The following is a 26,667-nucleotide window of genomic DNA, read 5'->3' on the forward strand; positions in this document are numbered from 1 at the left end:
CAATTCCAGTTTGTTATAACAGAACACAAAGCAAGCTATTCATTCATGACATTTTATTAAATATTATGATCATAATATCTAAGGTTCCAAAAGTTATTTTCATATAAATACGTACAGAAGACCGCAATATCCTCAAGGTCACCTGAGGATTGACATGGCACCCGATAAAACCTGCACAAGAGCATATCGGGCTTGATTGCAGTTTCTACTCAGAGTATCTAAGAATAAAAAGTAGCCATAGAATAAAAGGCAAACTTTTGTTTTTATCAGCAAGGGGATTAGCTGCCTTTGCTAAAAATCTTTCCCCCCAGTGCTCAGAGTTCACATTGCCTGTGACAAAACTTTGTGTTTGGGCAAACACCTTAATCCCAAAACCAATCTTTATTTCAACCTACGCCTTGAAATTAAGAGTTAACATCAGAAGGTGCTGCTCAACCGTGAGGTATTAGGAGGCAGGGGACAAAGTACACCTGCAAAGCTGGAGTTGACATGAAACAAAAAGAAAGCACACCCAAAACAAAAGCCTCATCCAAAAACCCACTTCACAAGCCTTTCTTCATAATCCAAGGATGTAGAGCTGATCTGAGAAATGGGAAAAGTCCCACGTGAAAGGAACAGGCTTCCACAGAGCGCATTAGCATTTACTTGTGTTTGGATATGATTGGACTAATTACGCTGGGTTGTTGAGACGTTAAGTGAGCGTAAACATTCAGGGCTAGAACAGGCCTCCGCAGAGATGAAGAAAGAAAAAAAAACCTCGACTTTCATCCAAATGCAATTAATCAGCATCTGACTCTGCAAACAGACGCCGCAGCTTGCTCCACTGCCTCGCTCGTAAGCACTGACTGACACATGAAAGTGGGTAAATTTGCACCCAGTTTTGGAGATTACACAGCAAGTGAATCAATACTGAGCCAACAGAGCAGAGAAACCTCAGACTTGTCCTTTTGAGAGGGCATCTGGACCCGGATTATTATCTAGTAACAGCACAGGGAAACTCAGGGCATGTGTACTCATTTAAGCTCATGAGAAACATTAATGTGTTTTTATTGGAAAAACAATGAGGGCCCCGAGGCACAAACAGAGCAAGGGCAGTCACTGTAAGCAGGAGCAAATAATGGATGGAGCATTGCACAAGTGCTGCTTGGGCAACAGTGTTCACATGCAGAGTAAACTTCAAAGCCTTCCATGTGCAGCAAGCCAGGTTATTTCAATTAGTCTTCAGCGAGACCCTTCTTCTTCCCCTTCCTCCCCAGCTGGACCCCCACCACTATCGCGCCAAAAGATCAGCCAAACGAGACGTTGTCACTCTGTTTCCTTCTACCCCCAGCCCGCTTCTCCTTCTCACCCCAGGGGCTTTGTTTTGGAAAAGGAGGAGCGAGTCAGGTTCAAAGTAGAGCAGAGGAGCACGGGGTAACACGAGATGACGGTGGCTTGGATGGGGCATGCCACTGCGCCAGACACTGCATGCCTGCTGGGTTGGAGTGGGGATGATCCTTTTTATCTCCGTGTCTGAAACAGTAGCGTGTCTGCACAAATGCACACGGACAAAACCCATAACAAAATCATTTATTGATTTGCTCGTTGTTCTTCATCGTCATACCTTGTTATTCTTTTCTTGAACAGGTATGTGATATTAGGATGGTTCAGATAGCGAGGGTTGCTATAGTGCACGGGTTGACCTCTTTGTTGACTCCTCCGCCTCAGTCATTCAGCAAAACCCTTCAGTTGACTGAAAGCTACAATACCACACAGAGGCTACATTCGAGTTTGAAGTTGCTCAACCGAAGAACGATTAGGTTCAATTCACATTCGACACGAGTACGAACACATCTGGTCTTATTCTAAAGTGAACAGGAGAAGGAAGTGTTGATTGTAATGATGATATCTCCGTGCCGTATTTATACAATTCTCTCTAGCAAAGATCGGACGTTCAGTCATGCAGAATGCGGATACAAAAACAATCGCAGAATTTTTACTTGACTTCGGTTCCCTCAATCGTCACCCCATGCGCCATTTACCACGACCTGGAGGCTTTCCAAACTAAACAAGAGGGAAAACATGAGGCCAAACAACACGCTGAGAGCCTAACGCCTCAGGCTCTCTTGATAGGGTCAGGAAGTCAAGAGAGTATCGTCGCCTAAATGGTCGGCATCACTGCACATGCTTTCCATGTCGAAACATACTTGTGGCCATCGGCCATATTCCTCATCCACGATCAAAAAAGACTTTGATGGTTCAGCAAATCTGTCCTTGGGTCTCCGTCTGGTCAGGCTTCCTTTTTCTCACTCTGAAAATACAGATGAAATAAAAAAACTTTTTAAAATTACAACACAAAAACATCCAACTAACAAAACAAATACATTTGCTATATAGCACCTTCTTTGTAACCGTTGGTCTTTCGGAGACGGTCATCCTCAGCACTCTAAGGCTATTTTGAGGGAAAGAGTGATTCAGAATGTGTCTCCTGCAGCTGTACAGGACAGAAACGAGTAAAGTAATAGAAAACACTAGTTTCATCAAAGCTAACCACAGGAAGATTGTCTGGTGACCTCGCATTGGGTTCTTAATAACAGCGTTTTATTGCTCATATTCATAGACTTTTACTAACAGCTAATATTAAACTTGCAAAACAGGGAAATAAATATTGAGGGTCAACTGTACTAAGCCCTCACAAGGTATTTGCATTAGTGGCTTTTGTCCTCTTCCATATAAAAGAATAATTTGAGCTTGATCATATTGTCCTAAAAATAAAGAATTCAGCGTGACAGAAACTGGGGTCTTGGACAGTGAGTGGAAGGGGAATAAGAAGAGACCACGTCACTGCTCAGTGACTCTCATCATACATCGTACTATACGTCCGTGTTTTATGCCCGTCCCGGGTTCATCCATATTCGGTCTGAAACAAGCTGGTTATGGATTTGTTTCTGTACAGCTCACGTTGATTTGCATCCCGGTTATTCAATTCTTTCAACTGCTCTGATCTGCAGCTTCAAGAACTTGTTCACATTTCGCTGCAACGGGAAACGGTGGTGACGAGCTGATACCAGCAGAAAGTTACTTTTCACAGCAGTCAAAACCTGCAGCTTTGTACTAGAAGGAATAATTCAAATTGGCCACGTTTAATATGAACATAAAACACTGGAATATAAATCGATTGTTGAAGCTGTAGATGTTTTATTGTATAGTACAGTGGTCATGTTTGTTTTAGTGGTCTTTTAGTGTTTGTTGTTGTCTTTCTTTCCACACAGGACACTGAGACTTTCTCTTTTGGCTTGTTTATTTATGATTTCTTCCCATGCATCTCTACCAAAGTCTTTATTTTTAAAACTGTCATTTTGGCCAGGCCTTGCTTGGAACATATATCATTTGAGCTCAAGCAACTGCTGTATTTCTGTGTTGTACATATATGTGAGACCCTTTATAACTAATAAAAAACCAAAACAAACACAACATTTATTTTAACAGGACATCATATATGTTTCAGTAATTGTCTATATCCTGTTAAGTTCACATAACAATAGTTTATGGTTGTTGGTCACTTTTGCTATTATAACCTAATTCTTTTTCTCCAGGATGTTTTTTTTCTAAAGCCAAAACTGAAGATTGATGAAAGCTTTATTAGCATTCCATACATCATTTGCATTGGTAACACTTTTATCCCTTAAGGGTACATCTCCTTGTTAAAAGGACTAATCCCTTTCCTGCTAAAGAGTGACATTCAATAAGAGACATTTAAAGCACATCATTTCAAATAATATAAAAAACTTTTAAAACAATTTCTAATAATTCTAAATCGGTGGAATCTTACAACATTTGCTGTTGCTCATTTGGTTTTGTGAAATCAATACTGTCTAAAAGAAGATGACTTTTTAATACAAAGAAACCCTACAAATATCATCAATCATGATGGATGGAATGATTTAACATCAAGGATTGTGAAATACTAATGTTTTCGGATTATTCTTTCCAATTTGGAGTTATTTGGGAGAATCTTTTCATACATAAAACTGATATGGACAGTTCATTTTCAAATCATTTCTCCAGGCCCAGACAAAGCCTACCCTCTACTTTTAGATGCGTCACCTCGCAGAAGGGCAGGAGAGAAGTGATGGTGCGCACACACACACACACGTACACACACAGACCGGGCTTACATATTATGGTGTAATGACTTTCCTACTCCTGTGGTGAGCCGCCAGTCGACCTGTCGGAACCTGCAGCGTAACCTTAGATGTGGAAAGTACCCCTGCAAGCCAGAGACACAAGGAGCAGAGGCACGGGAGGCCCACTCCACAGCAGTCGCACACACAAACACACACATAGGCACACTCGGAGTTGTGGAGTATCACTGTTTCCTTCTTCCAGACACACAACCCAGACATGATCTGAAACACAGTAAGGCCTCTGCTACTTCCACCCTGCTATGCCTCTGATGTTGACGAAGGAATTGATGTGTCTGTACTTGCTGGTGGGGGATTTGTGTGTGTGTGTGTGTGTGTGTGTGTGTGTGTGTGTGTGTGTGTGTGTGTGTGTGTGTGTGTGTGTGTGTGTGTGTGTGTGTGTGTGTGTGTGTGTGTGTGTGTGTGTGTGTGTGTGTGTGTGTGCACGTGTGTGAGTGCGACCACTCACTCAAAAAAAGTATGAGATGTTTCTTTACACATTGCTGCTACTGTATGCGCTGCATCTTTCCGGGCTGTGAGCATATCCGAGGCGTTCAGAATGTGCACCGGCATGTCATAAGTGTGAGATCATCTCCCCTCACATCTTCAGACCTTTTGACACGCTTCATCTTCTTTTACACCTGGCCGTCCCTGTGATCAAGGATTTAAGAGGGGGCAGGTGTGCTCCCTCTTGGCCTTCGCAGCTTAAAAACAGGAGCAGTTTCATCTAAACACCTGCCCAAAGTGCCGCTAGGAGCAGGAGGTGGCTCCTCACCCCGAACATCCATCTTTTTCCTCTCCCCTGCCGGAGTTTTGGTGGGGGAAAACCCAAATGAAGTGTCGGAGCTCATAAAGCAGGCCTTTAATTTGCCAGCATATGCCCAGGAGCTAGCGCTGCCATTAGCCCCTTGTTTCCCTGGACTGCAGTCATGAGTACGATCCCACAGGGGATACGGGTTTATCGACTTTAATCAGATCAGAAAGGAAATTTATGAGCGATGACTGAGAGGCCGGGACATGCTAGATATCAAATAAGCAGGTGGGATTCATTGTGTTCGCTAGCACAGCAAAAAGGTGACTTGAGAGGAAGTGGGGGGGAAAGAAGACCTCTAGCTATGAATCAGTTTTCACAAGATAACAAGGAGCTTCAATTTGGAACATACAATCTCTTTAAAGATGTAATGAAAGATATGTGAGTGGTTCTGGCTGGAGGTGTTTCAAACAACCACAAACCATTATTTGTGCCTCAATTCAATGCAACCTTGACCTGCAGAGACCTTCACACTGGTCACTTAAATAAGGAGGAAAGATGTGTTGGCTCTACAGTGTTATTTTTTTAAATGTGATCTTTAGACAAAAAAAACCCACTAAACTATAAAGTAAAACCAAAAACAGTTATATTGCATTGTCTTTTAGCTTTAATCTCCTACATATAGTCCTATGGCATTAATCCCAATAACAAGAAACATAAAGAGCTTGTAATGTGACACCAGCCTCTGTCCTGCTAAACTACCACAATATGAAGAAATACATGACAGCCTGGCATCACTTCTTCAGAACTGAACATTCCTGCTATTAACTGTTGTTACTGTTTGTCGTTTGATCTTCACTGTCAACTGTGTACTGTATTGAAATTATTATCTTGCTGCTAATACAAAGAGCTGAAAGACCTCCGGCTTTAAAGCAAAATCATGTGTGAAACACAATGTGACTGGAACAAAATACAGCCAGTATGTATTACTGGTGTGAAGCATCAGTAATGACATTCAGGCAACATTCTACACAATGCAATGCACATAAAGACTTTTGATTTTTTTTTTTTTTACATTTTTGTTCCTGTATCAGCTAAAATCTAAAACAGTCCCTTAACACTCACCAGATCCTCTCCTGAAATGCAAAACCATCTAACTATTACCAGTGCTTGAATTCAGCTGCTTTGATATTTTATCATTTGAGTAATTGAACTTCTCCAGTTTTTGTATTGACAATTGGTTTTATGTCTCTTTGTACTCTGAATTAAAGCATAAAGATGAACCCCAGACCAACTCGGTGTTGCAGAATGCTGTGGTGGTCATTTTGGTTCAGGGTGACTGTGTACAATTGACCAATCCTGGATCCAGCAAAGACGCCCCAGACCTTCACACTTTCTCCTCAGTTGAACGGGCGATGTCAAACAGTGCAACCGTCCTTTCTACTATTCAACGGTGTACTAAGATCCTGCGTGATGAGCTGAAGATTTGAAATTCTGATTCATCCGTCCATAATACCTTCTTCCAGTTTTCAGTTGTCCAATGGTGTTTTATGGCCCAGAGAAGCCTCTTTTTCTTACTCTGACATCTTAGCAACAGCTTTCTTGGTCATGTCAAACCTGCAGCTCCAAGTCTTCTCTTCAGAGTTTAAACTGAGACCACTATTTAGCTGTGCTTGAGGCTTTTGTCCTGTGAGCCATCTGTCATGCAAGCTGTTAACTCCCAGAACCTTGTCATCTGATTCTGTTGTGGCTTTAGGTCTGTCCACACCTTGACTTTCTTTGCAATTTCTCTATGGGAAATACCTACATCTTTAAGCGTTATGGCGGTCTGTCTCCCTTTCATTGACTTTTTCTGGCTATTTTTATTGCAACACCCAACTTTCTGCAGTACAATACTGTTGGTCTGTTCGACCAGGAATTGGTCCCACATTGTGTTCCAACATGGTTTTCATGCAGACAGAGGAGGTTGGAAGTAATCCAGTAGCACCAACTTTCAAGGCTTGATCAACCTCCCTTGCTGTAGAACAGCTTTAAAATTTTAATGCATTTCGTGTTCCCTGAAAAAAGACTTGAACAACTTGAATGCCAATGATAAATGAAAAAAAAAGGGTTGTTCTATGTATTCTGTGTCTATATTTTGAGAACTGAAGTGGAGGGCTGTCGACATGCAGCAAAACATAAATGTGCTGATTCTGACCCACCTTCTTATTCAGTATTTCTTGTTTCCCTGAATTGCATTTTGTAACATTCAGGAATAGATTTTCTTTCCTATGCGATTCTCACCTGCTGGGTTTCCTGATGTGCCGCTTGACCATTACAGCCATGGTGAACAGCACGGAGAGGGAGCCCACAGTACCGAGTACCATCCCCACAACATCCTCTGTGAAAATCACAAAAAGGTATCGGTCGCTACAGGAAGTCGGTGATCTTTCCACACAATCCACATTTTCTTTACAAGTTCAAAATAAAGTCAAAGTCGACCAGAGAGGAAACAATATCAATGACAAATTTCACAGTAAGTTACAGTAAAATACAATAAGCTACTTTTCTATGGCGTTTACCACCAGAAAAAAACTACTTTTAATACTTTTTTGCTCATAACATTCCAAAATGTATACTGCTGTAATGCTAATTGATGTGAAATATTGTACAACCATAATTTTTACGTTATTTTCCCAAATAGAAATAGTACTAAGCAATTCCGTTAATTTGTTGTACTTCAGACAAAGCTACTTTCTAGATTATTGGAGGCAAAAAAACATTGTGACTGCATTCTGAAAAGTTGATATTGAAGGTTAATGAATAGTTGCACAAACAAAACATTTCCAGTTTTTAAAGATAAACAAGAAAATTATTGTTGCACTTAAAATGTGCTTCCCAAAGTGGGGCCCTGCGGAGCTTTTGAAGTCCCATCTCAATGGTGTGATGACCAGCGTGATCGCAACAGTACATTTAATTAAAAACCCTTTATTCCTGGCTACGTGAGGAGATGTGCTCTGGCCACACAGCTGTTGTTTTACAGAAAGTCTGGTTTAATTTTGAAAAGCTATTGTTCAGGTTTAGTGGCTTTTTTCTTCTATTTCAGAGCGCTGCTTGTGTTTTAAAAGCTGTTTTTGCACAAAGACCATTTTTAGAACAAATCTTGAAAGCAATGCAAAAATTGTAAGACATGTTGCACGTTTATTAATTTCACTGCTGGTGTGAGTTATTCTCTTTTACGTATTTGGTCTGTTTGATATTAAATTTGCCATCTGTATCAAACCTTTATTAAAAATAAGTGCGGCAGAGTTTGAGTGTGAAAATGAGTGCATGTAAGTCAGGACGGCGTTTCTAAACTAACACTTACATCTTCCACCTGTCTGAGCAGTAATATAAACTGTGTGAAACAATATGCCCTTCCTGTCAGCAGGATCATGCATGCTGGACCAAAACGACCCCAGATCTCAATCAAATCAAAATTTTGCGGGATGTGCTGGACAGAACTCGATACCAACTCAATATAAAGCAGGTTTACGTAATGTTAAGGGGGGATGATTGTATGATTCTCACATAAATGCAATGCTTCTTAGCTTCTTCCAGAATTGGAGCAAATATTTCCCCAAGTTCCTGAACCCCTCCAAAGAATCGAATTTCCGATGCAGCGGCATCAAACTGCTGAAGCCTGTCACAAGCAGCCAAGACTATAATGATACGAGGGACGTGCAGAGGACTGACATTCAATCAGTGTTAACAGCCACCTTTTTGTTTCAGCAAGCAAAACCCCAACAGGTCTGGTTACACTGCCGAACTGACAGACACCCATCAAACAGTGAAGCTGCAAGGAGCAATAGCACTCACTTTGAAGGCATTACAATTCCAGTGAGACGGGATTAACACGTACGTTCTGGAGGTAAGCTGAACTGGTTGACACCAGCAGTGAATAGAAAAACTTTTTTTTTTTTTCTTTAATTGATTTTCATTTTGTGTACACCATCCCTGTCATCCGTGCTTGGGAGCAAATAGATGAAGGTGCAAGTTATAAACTCAGAAAAAAAAAAAACCCACAAGTTCAGACTGATTGAAATCATCTTTCCAGTGTTTATCTCCCAGAGAAACGGCAAGTAAGAAAGAATAGTCTTTGTATGACCCGGCCAAGCCCGGATACCCCCACCAGCGACAATTTTATCATAAAAAAACACTTCTTCAAAAAAGATATGAGCGTATTTTTTCTTTTCTCAACAGAGCTGATATCATCTTCAAATAAATTTGTTGATTTCTCTCCCTGGTAACAGCGTATGTCTCAGCTCAGAACTGTTTTCATCTCAACCTGTCTGACTTAATGTGATGAGGACGAGCATTTTCGGAATTTGAAACCCGTGTCAAAGCTCAGTCATCAAATCCAGAGTGTCATAAGGTGAAGAGCACCCAGTTGCATAAACACACTTAACGGACATAAAGCCAGGCAGTAGCCAAGGAAAACAATTCATTTCATCACTGCACCTGCACTTCGCCTCAAGTCTCAGATAGACTCCGTCCTGTGCGAGCTTGTGAGGGAACTCCTATACATTTGCATGCAGCGATCAAAATAAGTGTGAGGCTCCACCTTCCAAAGGCCGCCTGATACATCCAGTACGACTGTTTTGCATCACTAGACTGCTGGGTCTCAATAAGGGGATGTCAGTCTGGATTATTCAAGAGTTTAAGATTTTCCCCCTGGGATTAATAAAGTATTTCTATTGTATTCTAAAGTAGTCAATGTAGAATTTATGCAAAGGGTGTCTAAACTATCCAGCTGGCCCGTGTTTTTTTTTGCCAATAATCATAATAATGATAATACATCAAACTTATATAGCGCTTTATTATACACTCAAAGACGCTTTACATAGCAGTCTGCTGTGGTCCATCTTAATTTTAATCTTAATCTTATTTTTCTTGAACCGTAACTAGTCCTGCATCGTTGGGCGCACATATACACAAAGCACTACAAAACATGCGGAAACATTTCGGAATAGTGTGCTATCTCTTTTGTTAATGATTTGGCTAACCGTTTCCAAAATAAATCACGCAAACTGTGAAAATTTTCCCGTTCAAAGTGAATGGGAATCGAGTGAAAAACACAAAGAAAGTCCTGCGTCTTCAACGCCAGGTAACGTCGCCATTCCTTCAGCTAGAGACTTGATTTAACTTTTAAAACGTTGCCACATCTGTCCTCTATTCAGATGTGAAATGTCTTTTTTCCTATCTTCTAACAATTTTAACCTGTGAGCCTTTAAGTTTAATAAAGTTTTCAGCCGTTTTGGAGTTTAACATGGCCGTGAATGGGGAGAGCGAGAGTCGAGAGATTTTTTGTGAGAGTGGGAGAAGGTGTCAAGTTCAACAAAAGAAAAAGTGTATTTCTCTTTGTTGTGGCCACATTCCTCCCTAAATTTGATGATATTATACATGAAAACGTAGCAACAGGCCTTGTGCTTCTAATAAGGGACCACTTTTGCCTGTAACGCGAACAGTTCTCTCTATTATCTCTGCTTTTATTGGCAGCAAAGTGCCAGATTTCCTTTTTTGCGATTGTTGCGAGGCAAAATCCCTGATTTCGCGGGAGCTTTTTCAGAAAGTTGTGAAAAAGTCGCTGTTATTTAGGTGTTTGTTGTGGTGAAATTCAATTCAATTCAAACTTTATTTAAATAGCGGCAAATACAACAAAGGAATTTGAAGGCAGTTTTACAGAGAAAACCCAACAATTCCACACAAGGAAGCATAAGCGACTGTAGAAAGGAAAAACTCCCCTTTTCAAAAGGAAGAAACCTGGAGAACCAGGCTCAGAGGTTGTTTTGATGTTGTTTCGATTGATCCCTTTTTTCACACTAATTAACATTCTGAATTCATGAAATACTTTGACTGAAAATGGACCTTTATAGCACTTTAACATGACAAACAAGAGATTACTGGGACTACAAATATGTAATAAAATAGACTTTACTGAGGCTGACACAGCTTCTAAAGTTTAATATATAAAGTAGTTTTGAAACATATATAAAAAACAAAAAAAAGACTTAACTTGTGTTGTATTTGTGAAGTATCAATTACAATTTAGGATGGTGAATATTTCATTACATTTTCAGCTGTTTTTGTAACTGATTTTATTGGTTTCATCCTTCCTATCTAGAATTTTTCAGACAATTTTGACATCACAGAATACAACAGAGTAGAACAAAATAGAATATAATAGAAATACTGTATTAATCCCAGAGGGAAATTCCTTTCAGCGTTGTTCCACACAGAATGAATACAAAGAAAGTTGAATGTCAAATAAGACAAAAAAAAAATAACAGAACATATGAGGCAACTATATACACAGAGAGTTTAGAAAGGTTCTCCAAGTTAATGTGCATTTTAACCTTGTAACAATTGGTGTATTTTGGACAAAATCTCAATGATCAGAAATGAGAATTAATGACAAAACCTATTTAGTTAACCCTTTTAGGTAGTCCTCTCTTGTATATTCCCGGGAACAAATGTCTACTGAGGAGACACTAACATTACTCATGACATCAATGGTTTTAAAGTTTTCAGGCTCCCTGAGTGGCATTTCAAAACACCCTTTCACCTGCATTTACCAACCACTTCTCCCTCACTCCCGGTGCTCAGCTCCTTTATCTCGGGGGAATCTGGGACCAGAAGCAGCGACAGAAAATAAAGTGAGGCTTTGTCTTGCAAGCCACATACAGTAACTCTTTTCCTCGCTCTATCTTTCGCTCTATCCTTTCTGGCAGCTGTCACCTTCATTTCAATCACTTCCTTCTCTTCTGCATGAGGGACTCTATTCATGTTATTGTGCCAATAAGGTGTGGCAAACCTGTCATTAGTATACATTAATGTCTCGAGGCGGTCTCTCAGAACTAAACTCTATAACCTCACCAGATCTCCCCACAAACGTGCTTGTTGAAGAATGCAGTTGCTACAAAACGATCAAAAAAGTATTTGGTTTATCCATTCTAATGCATTGCTTGATCTCAAAAAATCCTACAAAAATGTCCTTTGATTATGTGTCTTCTTCAATTCAAGTCGTCAACCATTTCTGTTATATTTATATGTAAAGCACAGAGGTATTAAAAGACAAATGCGTTACATCGGATTTCCACACAAACATGTGAGAGAACCTACAGTGGCCACAAAACTGTACAAAAGTTTTTTTTAATCTGATTAACAGATGCCACAAAATAAGTATTTCAGTGAAATGTAGATAAAACAGCTTCAATTAACTACAGAAGTTTTTAAATGAATGAAAAAATACAGGGGACAAGTACAGCAACCATTCCAGGATGACCGGGACTTTTAGTGATCGTCAAATTCCCTCAGGGATCCACTTTTAATGGAAAGGACTTAGTGTCACCTCCGCTGTCGGAGCAGCTCATTAAAGCGACTCAGAGAAGAAGTCAAACTGGATTCGGTGGCATTTGTTGTTCAGCACGTCCTTTTCATCTCAAGTCTGACTCCAGTCCTCTGGCTCTTCGGCCTACACATCACGCCATGGTGATTCATGCAGGCAGGAGGAGGAGGAGGAGGAGGAGGAGGAGGAGGAGGAGGAGGAGACTTTCATCAGGACGTTTCCGGCCCAATCTCTATTTAGTATTGTTTACTTTGCTCGAGGTCACATTCAAACGACAAAGGCAACAGCTCAGGCAACACCTGCCACCGAGCACCTCCGGTCATGTTGACAGTTGTTAGCACTGATCTGTGTAATGAGAGTGTCGGAGCAAGTGCAATTATTGTCAGCGAGCTATAAAAGGTCCCCTTTTGTGTGTGTATGAATGCAGAATATGTATAGGACTAAATGACTTCCTAACGCTGTATTACTATTTACTTACACGAGTGCATGTGTCGGAGAAACACTGTTTTGTCACAGCATTGTTAGACTGTGCTGTAAAGATGGAAAAATACAATGAAATAATGTCACAAAATGTCATATTGTGAACCAAATTATAAATAACAGCACTTTCAACTGGTCTTCAATCCATTGTTATTCCATGAGATACTCCTGCCACATAACATATTCCATTCATAACTACCATAATACAACCATATCAATACTATGCTCCCTCTTTTTAGAGATCATTGGCATGAGAATTCTGATTAGCTTTTTGTTTTTTTAAATATACTTTTTCTGACTTAAACTACCCTCCATATGTGGGTAAATGGAGTCATAACAACTAAAGAGCTTTTCATGATTGCAAATAATACAACTTCAAATTCTGGCCACCAATCATGTTTCTCCATTAAATTAAATATTCCTTCAAAAAGTTCAGCAAACAAGATCGTGTTCAAACAAATCCTATTTCCTACAAATCCTATCCTATTTCCAGTATATTTCCTATACCTGCTTTATGAACAATATCAATGATTGTGTATTAAAAAGACAGACATGTATACAACAAACCAACACTGTTAAAAACTAAAGTGAAAATAGCGTAAAATATAAAACTAACAAAACAGAAGAAGACAAGTCCTTAATATCTGCTAAACATTTGGAAGATTTTGATATTTTGGAGAAACCTGATGGAGACATATGGGTATCATCTATATAACAGTAATATGATAAGACTTTACAGATGAACAACGTGACCAAGTGAGATAATTCACAAGGAAATGGCAAATGGGAGTGGTCATAGAACAGGCCCCTGCGGAACTCCACTCGCTCTACAAAAGCAGGGGAAGTGATCTTCAAAGAAACTAAAAAAAAAAATATTCTGGTTTGTCACAAATAAAGTTCCACAAAGACACTCCTAGGGCAGCAGTCTGCCAAGAGAACCTCATGATCAGTTAATATGAAATCTAAGTGAATAAGAGTAGATCATTCATCAGCATCTGCAGTTTGTAAAAGATCATTTTTAAACTCTTCCAAGCGCAGCGTCAGAGCTGTAATTGTCTGAATCGGGACTGAAATGTTTCCACAATAATGTGACTTAAGTGTTTATCGCAGCCATCACAGGGCAAAAAGCAGGATACCCCCAGTGCAGGTCACCAGAAAAACTCACTCACAGAGTACAAACCATGGTACTTGATAAAACACATGGAGGCACATGAATAAAGGCCCCGTCGACGATCGGATCGCAATCTCTCTACTTGGGAGGCAACATGCAAACCCCCTTCTCCAATGACAGCCCCTAATCAATCTCTGACATCTATCAAGAGGAGACATCAATTCACTCCAATGATAAGCTTGTTAAAACTAAAGTAAGTCATCGTGAAAGGTCAAGAGACTTAAAACAATAACTGGCTTAAAGACAAAGATCTACATTAAAAATGCATTATAATACATTTGTAAGTCTTCTATCTTCTACCAGAAGAAGGAGTTGGGATGCATTGCATCCAGCTGTGACCCAGCTCGATGTGACATGGTCCTCCAAATCAGATCTGTGGAGTTGATTCATCTCTGATCGCTATCAGGAGGAAGTCTGAGTTTGCAGCGCTAATAAGAAAAGGATGGGGGACTGGAATGAAGCCACGAAGGGATGAAAATAGAGACAGATCACAAGTCCGGGGGTTTTATTTCTGTTTGCTCGCTTCACTGAGGCTGGCAGGTCCGTGAAGTAAAGTATGAAACTCGTGAAAAATGTGACATGTGCAATTAATATCCTCCAGTATCAGCAGCATGGATTGAAAAACTATTTCTTAAGAGAACCAGCTCATTTCACTCTCCTCAATCGGGAAAAAGGAGGCATTAACCTGCTCCACCGCAGAAGGAAGGCATTCTCTGGAAAATACTGCCACCTGATGGCAAAAGAGAAGAACTACAAGAAAAACACCAACGTGAGTCCGGAGCTGCTGAATTAAATCATTGCAGGGAACCAGGTGGTTCCAATTCACAAACACTAAGCCAGTCCGAGCCAGGTTCAGACTTTTATGGCTGTGTTGCTAATGGTCTGCATGAACAGCCGAGTCTATTTAATCTTTGCTTTCAAAGAGAAGGAAAGGATTCGCCAAGTCGCTCTCAATTTCAAGCGGAGGATGCTGCCATTTGTGCTGAATGTAAAACATGTGAGTGGTTGGAAGCGATAAGCCGTTTGGTCTAAAAAAAAAAAAAAAAAAAAAAAAACTCCCTTTCCGGAGGATGCTGCCAAAGGTTTTACACATTTCGGCTCAGTTTAAATTCGCATTATAGTAGTTAAAGAGACATTATGCAGTATATTAACAGTTTGTCATCTTTTCAATTTGAATTCTGATCCTACCTAGAGCCGGTGGTTTGGTGACCTGCGAGAACCAACCTAGAAAATGGAACAATTTCGCAAATATTTAACTGACATGTGGAACATGTGTTGCCAGAGGCGTGTTTTTTGAAATCTCTACCTGTTTGTGTTTAACAGCACATATATATATATATATATATATATATATATATATATATGTATAGAGAGAGAGAGAGCGAGAGAGACTTTCAAAACTGTTCAATATACTTTAGAGGACGCTTCTTCTTTACTGCGTATGCAAGATATTACAAACGTTTATTCTTTTAGCCATTGACAGAATCTATCTCCCAAAAATATTCCTATTTATTTACACATTTGGCTCAACAAACTTTTGATCCACTTTGAAAAAGTTCCCATGAATAAATGTGTCACACATAAAATGTTTTTTATGACTTAGACAAATGGGAAAAAAAAAAAAAAGAATTGTGGCCCCATTTAATATCAGACGACCGCTCATAAAATTCCCAGCGGAATATTTTCTTATATTTCATTTGTTTAAAAATAACCATCAATCAAAGCAAAGACATACTCAACTTTTCCGCTGAAGATAGAGCTACACATAAACCGTGTGTGTGTGTGTGTGTGTGTGTGTGTGTGTGTGTGTGTGTGTGTGTGTGTGTGTGTGTGTGTGTGTGTGTGTGTGTGTGCTCTAAGTTGAATAAATCAATAAAGAAAATGTGTGGATGGCAGCACATGTTCTAGAAGCAAAGAAAACATGAGCAGTATGTTGATTTTAATCACACACTTAAACACTACAATCGATGTTACGCGGGAGTTCATGACATGACTGACCTGTGACACATTGCGGCTGCTCTCCTGTCCAGGTCCCGTCACACAGACATGTGCGCTCTGTTGAACCAGACCGCGCGTAGCCGTCATCACAGGAGAAGCTCAGAGTGGTTCCCTCCAGGTAACGGGTCCCGTTCTTTTTACCATTCTTAGGTGTGCGAAGCCAGCCACAAGACACCACTGAACAACAGCAGCATATACAGAAATATCAGTGATAATACCACTTCTGCTTCCTCGCAATGCATTTATCAAATGATTTAGACAGAGATGTGGATATATACAAACACAAATACATTTTGGAAAATACTTCCAGACGCACAAGCTGTGGGACAAATCTGGAACTGGTTAATATCATTAAATAAAGTGCTTTTTTTTTTTTTTTTTTTTTTTTTTAAATGCGTGACCATATTTTTAGCCACAAATGCAAAACACATGAAGAAATTAACATCTTGTTTGACCCTTTTTAAGGCATGCTGAGAAATGTTTTTATTTTTACCCCAGTGGCTTTTTGTTGTCAAAATAAACACAACTATATGCTATCTGTATCTAATAAAAAAAATTTGATTAGTTACACATATTTGATGATGTTTTCTATCTTAGAAATGACCCCAAAAAGTCCCTAAAGAGCTGTAAAAGATTATCTATAATTTTTTCCACATTGATTAACTACTGAGTACTTACTTGTCATTCAGTTTCTTAAATAGGACTTTCTGGATACAGTGGCTGGAACTTTCAAAATAAAATAAAAACTTAATGCACAGTGTTAAAGAAACTAAATATACGGTAATGGTGTTTGGTCTATGTTATTATGAGGCACGTGAAGCAGAACCTATAACTTTTTACCCAACCATCCCAAAAGTCCTATCTTAACGTGAAGCATCACTTTAATTCTCTTTGATTGTTCATATCAAAAGTAGATAAAGAAATGTGGAAGTTACCACATGATAAAGTGTCGATAAAGTACCTGGCTGCAGAGCGTTCATCACAGCCTCATAACGTTGGTAGGCCCTGAGTGTGGCATTTCCGACTGAGAGGCTCCCAGTTGTCAGGGTGTCATATTTACAGAAGTTGGCCCCTTCTCCAGAGCACATCGCCGACATGTCTGACACCAGAGGGTCATCAGGTCTCTCAGGTGGAGAGAAGTCAGGGACAAACGCAGCATCGTGGCTCGAGTGAACATATAAATCCAAAAGGTACGCAGAGTCATACGTGAAAAGGGAAGACTTGTTTGAAATGCTCCCTGCCAACATAAATAGACACACACACACAGCAGGTTTGAGTATTTAGTTCAACTCATTCAATATTTCAGTTGTTTTGGCAGTTTTACTGAAACAATCAGTTGCATTGAACCGGTTTGTAGGGGTATGTGAAACAGTTATCGTGCCACAAAAATGCAAATTGCTTCAACTTTATAGTAAAAAACAGGTAGTACAAAGGCAACATAAGCAATGTTGAACCTGAGAGATGTTAGTGTATGCCTCCTGCTTTTGTTATGAAGGCCACTGCTTGTGTGTGTTTATGAGAGGGGGTGTTTCTGTCAGCCTTTGGCCTCAAATAATGTTCGACATCTGAGAGGTTTTCTGCAGCCTCTCTGAAAAAACTAAAACCAACAAACACAATCTGTGCAGCCTTCTAGTGAACAGTGTGGGAAACTACTGAAACAAAAAATAAAAAACTGCACGAGGAATGTTCCCCACCATGTAGCTAATCTTTCAACAACTCAATTCAATGACCAGCAGTTGTTGTGGGTTTCAAAGTAAAACGGTTGTGTCCTTATATGCTCAGTGTTTTCAATCAGAGTGTGTGTGTCAGCTGCAGGCTGGTCGGTTTAGCACCCAGTAGTTTTTATGATGAAGTTGCCAATTTGAATGATCACTTTGAGATTCTTATTTATCTTATTAATGTTAAGTGCATTACAAATAAATGATTGTTGTTGTTATAGAATAAATGCTGGGTGACAGTGCAGCATGTGGTACAGCACTGACTTGTAGAATGGTTTGCTGGAAAAATAAATAAATCACACCAACAGATTTGACACCGAAATCTAAGATATGTGCAAATCAGGCATCATGTGCACTGATTTGTGGACTTTAGCTCAGATGATCTTTTAACAGTAAGTACTGTAATTACATTGGAGACATGTCCTGTTCAAGATCCATATATGACAGTTATGAGAGCTATCTATTGAAAAGAAATCACAGAATTGTACCATAACAGGCAAAGGGGTTTCCATCACGAAGTGAAGCAATTGGTTTTAAGAAGTCTACTTTCCTATGAACACTTGTTGTTCAGTAAATTTCGTTATCTGTTCATTGTTTCGACCAACTGAATTCACCGGCCCCTCATACTCACAGCCTCCTCCAAAGGTAAAGATTTCCTCCGACGGTGCGTCTGCTGAGACGACGGCTCCACGCTGGGTCATAAGGTCATCTGTCTGGTCTGAGTTCATCACTCCGAGGAGGCCCAGAGTGCGGTTGGAAAACTCCACCGGAAGCAGAACAGTCACTGCCATGGTGCCTTCATGCAAACGGACCTCCACACCAGTACCAGAGGAGAAGCTGACTGTCGCATTCTCAGGGCCGGGGACAAACACAAACACTCCTGTAAAAGAAAATATAACTATATATAGTTTCTGTAAGAGTTTCATGCCTGTTATTTTTTCATTTTGATGATGCTGAAATCTTATAACATGTTTTAGATGTCCTCAGAAAACACTTTGTATATATATATATATATATATATATATATATATATATATATATATATATATATATATATATATATATATATATATATATATATATATATATATATTTAAATCCCACTGAGATCATAATATGGCTTCAAACAGTGTGACACTTTTGTCTCAACAGCGTTTTAATCATGTTAATATAACGCGTCAACATTTTGACCCTTTCATTGACCGGCAGTGTACCCTGAGGAACTGACGTTATCTTGTGTTTGCATTTCATATTTGTAATTTATTCTAAGAACTACGAGTGTAAAAACTGCTTCATGCTTCTATTCTGTGTTCTGACTTACAGCAGGGAACTTCTACAAGGAATGTTACAAGTTCCGGGTTTCTAAGACAACTAAAATGCAGCATCACATATCATAACTCTGAAGCAGTTAAGGAAGGGATTTACATGTTCATACACTCAGGTTTTATTAGTAAAAAGTGACACATTAAGGTTTTTGCTTGAAGACAAAAAGGCAGTTGTATTCACAGTAACTCACAGTAAGATCACCGATTCGTACAGATAACACAATATGACAAAAGTGTGGTTTAGTCCAACTAAGGACTGGCTAAATCATCTCACCGTGCAGATCCATCCATCGTTGCTCCGTGAAAGGCAAAACCTTTTGGTTTCTCAACACCTGCAGACGACCCTCTGCCAGACGCACCTCGATGACATCAGAGGCCTTTTCCTTCATGGCCACAGAGGACAGCCGTGTGGCTTTCACCAAGGTGCCTTGTTGGCAAGCAGACATCTCACTGTTAGAAGCTGTGTGCGTATCCTGCGGTCTCTACTTGTTTTAGGATTGCTTTTGTCCAGATGTTTGCTTTTGCTGAACTAACACGGACGATATTAATGACATCTGGTCATCTATAGTCACTTGGCCCATGGCAGTTTTGTAAAGGCTTTGAGGATTTTCTAACCAATAAACTAACATCTGTTCTTCTCCTTCATCACATCTGACCCTGAGAAAGTGAGCGAGAAACAAAAAGAAGAAAAACATCCAACATGTTTCAGACACACACACAAAGGACCTGACATTGTTGTTCACAAAAGCATGTGAAAATCTGGAGGAGGGGAGAAAAAAGGAATGCTTAAAGTGCAAGAAGGGCCACACATGAATCAAATCAAGCAGGTCTCACTGGAGTTTCTTAAGACAACATTTGGGGTAAAAAGAGCAGCGGTCGTACACAAAGAGAGGGGTACAAACACAGGACAACTCACCATTATTAAGTTTCACCTGTTCTGTTCGGACCTGAACTCTCAGCTCTCTATGAGGAGAAGACACAAGGTGATACTCTCCTCTGCCGTTGAAAGTGTATTGCAGGCCGTCAAACGTTATGAAGTGTGGATCCCCGAGGACAACGCCTGCGAGGCAGTGAGGAACAAAACATCAATATAATTCCATCGACGAAACTATTTTGGGTCGCGGGTTTATATCTGCTTCAAAACATCCTTTTGCTGGTTTCATTGTGCATTTTACTGTTTTGGGACCGTCTTTGGAGAGCAGGTAAAACTGCATGAGCTACTGTAGTATATTAACTTCTGAGCTGTGGTCTAGAATTCATTTACTTCTCCTGTGTACTACCTACTGATCTAATATGCATTTCCATTGTGTGAAGGAACACAGAGGCTGTTAGACAAGGATGAATGATCACATGGAAAAACACTGGGCATGAGTCCAACAGTGTATTTCATTGATTTCAAATAAAATGCATTAGGCATTAAATCAACATGTACAAATATGCTCTGTAATATATTATATATATGCTATGGCCAATGCCATGTTGAGCAATCCCAGTTTATGCTGTCTTGTATTATCAGGATTCATGTTATTCCCTCTCACCTGTTTTTGGTGGCTGGTACTTGCGACACTCACTTGAAGGTCGGTGCTTTAAGTAGATTTGGCAATGGTCAGACCACAGACAGCAGTAGTAGAAACTCATGACATCATAAAGCCAGTGTGAATATCCCGGAACATGTGGGGGCTCCCTGTAGGGAGGGGAACCCCAGTCGTGAGCCCGGTCGGGGGTCCCACCTCCAGACGAGTCTCCTGTCATCATCAGAGCTCCTGTACTGTCATAGCAGCACTGCTGCCCAGAGCCATGCACAGGGCTGCGCATACAAGTAGAACAATCACATCAAAAACACACAGTTTGTGTTTGGTTCAAAGCGTGACGCCTCGTCTTTCCACTCCTACCTGGCTTGAATCGCTCTGACACAGTGAGCACTGCCGGGATGATACGTACACACACTCCCACTCTCAATGTTGCAACTATAATCAGTCTGAAACAGCCAAACGAGTCACAATGTACAGTACAACATTAGCTAATTAAAACTGATGACGTAAATGAAAGAAAACAAAAAACACAAGTTACTTGAACAAAAGTCACATACGTCAGCATGATAACATATTTTATTTGCTTTCTTTACAGATCAGCAAGAGAAAGTTGGATTAGTTCCAAACTGCGTTTATTTGTACCAGTGCTTTTGTTTATTTTGAAAGTCACTGATTACAGCCTGCCAATGTAAGAATTGTGAATACATTTCAACAGTTGTCTTGTAAACTCTGAACAACAGCTGAAATGTTAAAATTGTGTACAAAACTGCTCAAATCAGGTACAAAAACTGGTCAGTATTGAAATATTCACTATTCTGAACTGTAACTGAAACTTCATGAACACAATGTAAGTCACAGTTTTTCTGTATTTATCAAAACTGTATATGAAACTTTAAAAGCTGTGTTCACCTCATTGTAAAGATTAAACCTGTTTTGCAGCTCCAGTTAAATTTGAATGGGTGGAAAGTTACAAGATTGCTTTTCTGGTCATAAACGTTGAAGACCACTGATCTAACCAGCTTTAACTTGCACATGGATCCCAACAGCCATCAAGGAATTTTTATTATGTGAAAATCATTAGGGAAGTCCAAAATTTACGACTTGGCGTGAGTCAAAACATATGAGAGTTGGAATCGCTGCAACGTGGTGGGTTTCTGTGTGTGTCAACACAAATCTAAGTGGAAACATAAAGCCTCTGGTCAACACCTGCCCCCCCTCCCTTGTGGAGGCCCGATGGAGTACGAATGTGTGTGTGTGTGTGTGTGTGTGTGTGTGTGTGTGTGTGTGTGTGTGTGTGTGTGTGTGTGTGTGTGTGTGTGTGTGTGTGTGTGTGTGTGTGTGTGTGCGTACTCACATGAAACCTCCCGGTGTCTGCTCGGGCCTGTGCCAAAGTGCAGGGGCAGTCCATGAGCTCACTCAGGAAGTCGGGGGCTTTCTTCTCCAGGCCGTCCCACTGTAGACACTTGTCCCGTGCCCAGGCCGAAGAGTTGTCTCTGAAAGACTGTTCCAGGTGCCAGGCGAGGACATGAGCCGCACTCCACAGCGCTTCCACATCCCTGCAGACAAACACTCGCCATTAATGTCAACGGAATGATCTAAAGATCATCTATGAAAGGGAAATCCTCCGGGGTCAATGTGACAAATGTTAATCATTGTTACACATTAACAGGTTGGGGATGATTGCAGATGCAAATGCAACAAACTCTAAACCAACACCTGGTGCTCTTTCATTGAGTAACTGAGTGGCTTTTGCAGCCTGCGGCCTGACTAACACTGTCAGTACAAAGATCTGGATTGGCCTGAGCGTCGTGTTATTTTTACAGTCGACGTCGGGTAAAAAATGTCTATGTTATACCCTCCATTAGGCATTAGGTACGGCACACTGCAGTTAAGCTTTAAAACCGTTGACAATCTGAATCACACTTAATCCCTCAAATTAATTTGTCATAAAAAAAAACACAACAAATATATTAAACTTTGCAACTAATATGAAATGTTTGCGTTCCACCAAAAACCCTCCACTTAGTATAGTATTTCACATCTAATAGCAATAAGTGACCACAGATCAGTAGCTCAACTGGAGATAAAAAAAAAAAAATCTAATTAAAGCTGTAAATAAATTGGATTTGTTATCTGCAGTACACCGAATTATTCATTCAGGGAAATCTAAACAGTTGACAATGCAAAAAAAAAAAATACTACATGATCGTAATCATCTAAATCCGAAGCAGCACTGCAGAAGAATTTACTGCTCGGACTCAAACGAACCTCAGCATTCACAGTTCACCTCAGCATAAACTAACTTAAAACTCAACCATTAAAATATCAATGCATTGACAAATATAATGCAGATATACCGATACTACCAACTCTAGGAATTTTCTCATTTAGGATGAAATGAGGTAAAAGTCTAAAAAAAAAGTATCCTGTGAGAACAGCTGGAAATAAAAGGGGTGTGAAGCTCATCCTCTTTGGTTAACAGATCACCGTTCCTCCAAAACATGTGAAGGCCAAACAAAGTATCAATGCAACATAATGACACACTCAGTCCCGGTAACATGTTACTTACTTCGCTCCGTCTGCTTCAGCATTAGAAGTGATGCGAATATTCCCCAACTCCCACTGGCTGTATCCTTCTCTGGGCTCAGGAATGAAGCCGAAGCCACCAGAGTTGGCCAGATTCCTGCCGACTGAGTACAGATAGCTCAGCTCGGCTCGCAGGGAGGACGGTCCCTTTGCTCCCGCGGCATCGCCCCTGTCCACCTCTCTGTAACCCCACAGCTCCACGTTGACCCGGTCCGCTCGGATCAGAGAGCTGTTCCATGTCATCCTGAGCTGGCCTGGGACGTTCGGAGTCCCGTAGTACTGCCACTGTGTTGCATTCACCAGGGCGACTTCAAAAACACGGTCCGCTTTACTGGGATGCACTGAAACGTCAGGAAAAAGGCTTCAGAGCATGAAGATCAAAACATTTTCACCAAAAGGGAAGACATGCGACAAACTTATTGATACTCACCACTTACTGATAATGAGGTGAAATCCTCATTTCAATATTACATCTATTTACCTGACAAGAACTCTGCAGATCTGTCCAAGTGTTTTCCATCCGTTGAGACATCCAGTGTTATCCAACCCGTCTCGTACAACAGAGGAGAGACACAGTACGCCTGTCCTTCAGCATCAATGAACCCGTCTCGCTCAATCTCCCCGTTGAATCTACAACAGAGGGCGACAGACTTAAAGAATGGGATTCAGAATAACTAACTACAAAACAAGTTATACTTGTTTTTATGACGTTTCTGTGCTTTTTAAATGTTAGTTTTTGACCACAGAGGAAATGTAGGGAGGGAAAAGGCTTGGCTTGCTGCAAATCAAACCTGCGACTCCTTTCTGAAGGGATTTCAGCTGATGCAGAAAGAATCCAGAACAGTCAGATAGTATCATTACTATGAGCACAACAATATCAAATCCTTGTATCAATACAGCAAAATGTGATGCGGGTCTGAAGGTGACTATCGCACTGAATAAGAACAATATTGCACATTTGAATACAATGGAAGAGCTCATTTCCAAAAGAACAATTGACACCAAGCAATCCAAACCCGAAGCATTTATCACACATACAGTGAAAGATTTCAGGTTTCTTTTGATCTGAAAACAACAGCTCAGCCACTACTATGTACTCAGACACATTCACATGATTCTAGGATTTGGACCTTTGTGGAGTTTTCATGTGCTCGTGTTTTTTTTCCCTCTGGTTTTCTCCCAAACCAAAAACAAGCATTTGAGATTATTTGTTAACTGTAAATAGCTCATGTGAATGTGAGTGAAGGTTATTGTTTGTCTCTCTTTGGCAATGCATCCAGAATACTGCATCCTTTGCTGGTGGAGGTGCTGCAGTGTGGGCAGATGTGTCCAGCCAATATGGAACTGACTCACACTTTGTGACTGATAAGAGTGACAAGCCCAAACAACCAGAATAACATCATTAATCACTGGAGACTGAAGCACCCCGAATGGAGGGACTTGCACTTTCTAGAGAACTGACTCCCATAAGAAACCTCTGGGATCAGCTGAGTTGCTGTGTAGAGGCTTGTAACTCTGTACCCCAGAACCTTAATGACCTGAGGGCTGCACTTCAAGAAGAGTTTGATGCCATGCTTCAGCAGACCGTAAGTCGACTTGTGAACGGCCTGAGACGTTGTTGTCAAGCTGTAGTTGATGCTTGTTGTAGCATACCCACCACTGTTGTTAAATGTTGTTTCAATAAATAGTTTAAGAAGAGGAAATCGCCATGGCATGCTTCTACTTAAATGTCCTACTGATATAATATCACTGCAGAATGAACTTTTGAACATTTTCCATTCATTTCACCTTAAGCAAAGTATCCTTAACGTCCTTATTGTATGTAACTGCATGTGATTCTCTGACAGTCATCCTGTAATGAAATGTGGCCCCTCACAACATACTGACGTCATTGTCCATGTGCAAACCTGCAGAGAAGCCGTGAGCCAGGCTGAAGGACCAAACCCCGGACCCGGAGAGGTCTTCCTCCCAGCATGCAGCTGGATTGAGGGTCCAGCTGGAAGCAGGACTGATTGTAATCTGGACAGCAGCTCATCAGAGTCACACAGGAGGGATGACAGGAGCAGCCCTCCAGTACACCCCCACATCTTCCTCTGCATGACAAACCTACACAAACAGGGGGGGGGGGGGGGGGGGGAAAGACATAAAGCTTTCATCATCAAAAGTATTTTTTTCCCCCTAAAATTTGATTCAAACGTAGAATGCAGTGAATGAGTGACGTACCGGCTGTGCAGGGAATGGCAGTGAGAAGAATAGCGCAGATCAAAATGCTTCTCATGTTTTTCCTCACAGCGTGGAGACTAAATAAGTGTTGCAGCTCCACGCGAGATCTGAACGTGAGTTTTGAAATGGTTTCGCTGAAGTTCAACAAACTGACGGGCGGCACGTGTTTACTTAGGATTAGAGAATAAAATACAAGTTAGGAATTAACAGACGTTATTACGCTGACATATCCGCCGGATACCAAAAGATGTGTCCGCAAAAGGTTTAGCTCCTCCCTTCGAGTTGGCAGCTTCAATTCAGCTGTTAAGGGGAAAGTTAAAGGAAACATAACTTGTCAGCATTGTTGTTATTTGTGAAAATGTTTAAGGGGAGATATCGCTGATAATTGTTCATACCCAGACTACTTTAGACCAGGTTCAGATTTCTACAAATAGAATAAAAGTTATTCTAAATTCAATATTGGTTGTGGGACAAAGTTTAAGTCCTCCCTAAAATATCAAGTTACTTTCCCCTTAAAGGGGACATATCATGCTAAATCCACTTTTTTAGCCCTTAAATGCATTTTGGTGTATATTTAGAGTGTTTAGAAGTACAGAAAAGTTCAAAGTAGTCTCTTCAGGTGCTCCGTTGATATCTTTATATTCTGTTTTGGTCATATTTTGCGATCGGTTTCGATTTTTCTATTCTCTATTACGTTTTTTGAACAATGACGTCACAGTATTCTCAGCGGAACTGCCAAATTAGGACATCGACGTTTCGAGCAATCCGCCATTTTTGTTTCTCGCTGCGATTTTGTAGTCCAACCGAAGTTACGAGAGGATAAGTCGAAATGTTCGGTTGTTGGATGTAGTAACCCACAAGCTTCGTTACACCGTCTCCCAGCATCAGAACCTTTTCGAAGTGCCTGGTTGAGTTTTATTTTTCACAGAAATGTACCCACATCTGTGGGTAAGGTCATTTTTGTGTGCGCGAATCACTTTAAGGACGACTGCTTCAGCAACCTCCGCCAGTATAAAGAAGGATTTGCCGAAAGACTTGGTCTGATTGAGCGGTCAGTTCCTTCTATCTATGGAGACGACGAACAGAGCACTTCGGTAAGCTGTATATAACGCTAAAAAGTGTGATGATAAGACGTCCCTGTCATTGTTTTGTTAGCATTAGCAGTTGCACCGTCTTCATATGTTAGCGCTGTGTGCTCGTTTTAGATTATAATGTAACTTCTGTGTTAAATAGTCGTTGTAATACAGGCAGTATTGTAGTAGTGGGCATGGATGGAGAAGTTAGTGTAAATATAGTAACACACCATTGCGTTACATCCATATGAAGACGTTGTTCTGTAGGTGCATCATCGTCA

At 40.5% G+C, this 26,667-nt stretch overlaps 1 protein-coding gene across 3 annotated transcripts; it reads right to left on the reverse strand.

The window, feature by feature from the left end:
- Positions 1-1,552: 1,552 nt before the first annotated feature.
- susd2 (sushi domain containing 2) lies at positions 1,553-25,570 on the reverse strand. Of its 3 annotated transcripts, none has more exons than XM_080468114.1 (14): positions 25,314-25,570; positions 24,998-25,196; positions 23,572-23,720; positions 23,074-23,431; positions 21,859-22,060; positions 20,865-20,950; positions 20,511-20,779; positions 19,889-20,032; positions 19,247-19,399; positions 18,279-18,527; positions 16,891-17,166; positions 15,930-16,106; positions 7,198-7,294; positions 1,554-2,290 (listed from the first exon to the last, which is right to left on the reverse strand). In XM_080468114.1, the coding sequence occupies exons 1-14, from the start codon at positions 25,366-25,368 to the stop codon at positions 2,239-2,241; spliced, it is 2,466 nt and encodes an 821-aa protein (XP_080324240.1). In that variant the 5' UTR covers positions 25,369-25,570; the 3' UTR covers positions 1,554-2,238. The 3 variants fall into 3 exon arrangements, with proteins under 3 accessions (XP_080324241.1, XP_080324240.1, XP_080324242.1); XM_080468116.1 differs by having other exon boundaries at positions 20,544-20,779; positions 25,314-25,556; XM_080468115.1 differs by lacking the exon at positions 7,198-7,294 and having other exon boundaries at positions 1,553-2,290; positions 25,314-25,370.
- Positions 25,571-26,667: the final 1,097 nt, after the last annotated feature.

Source organism: Lipophrys pholis (assembly GCF_963383615.2).
Source record: "Lipophrys pholis genome assembly, chromosome: 7".
Lineage (NCBI taxonomy): Eukaryota > Metazoa > Chordata > Actinopteri > Blenniiformes > Blenniidae > Lipophrys > Lipophrys pholis.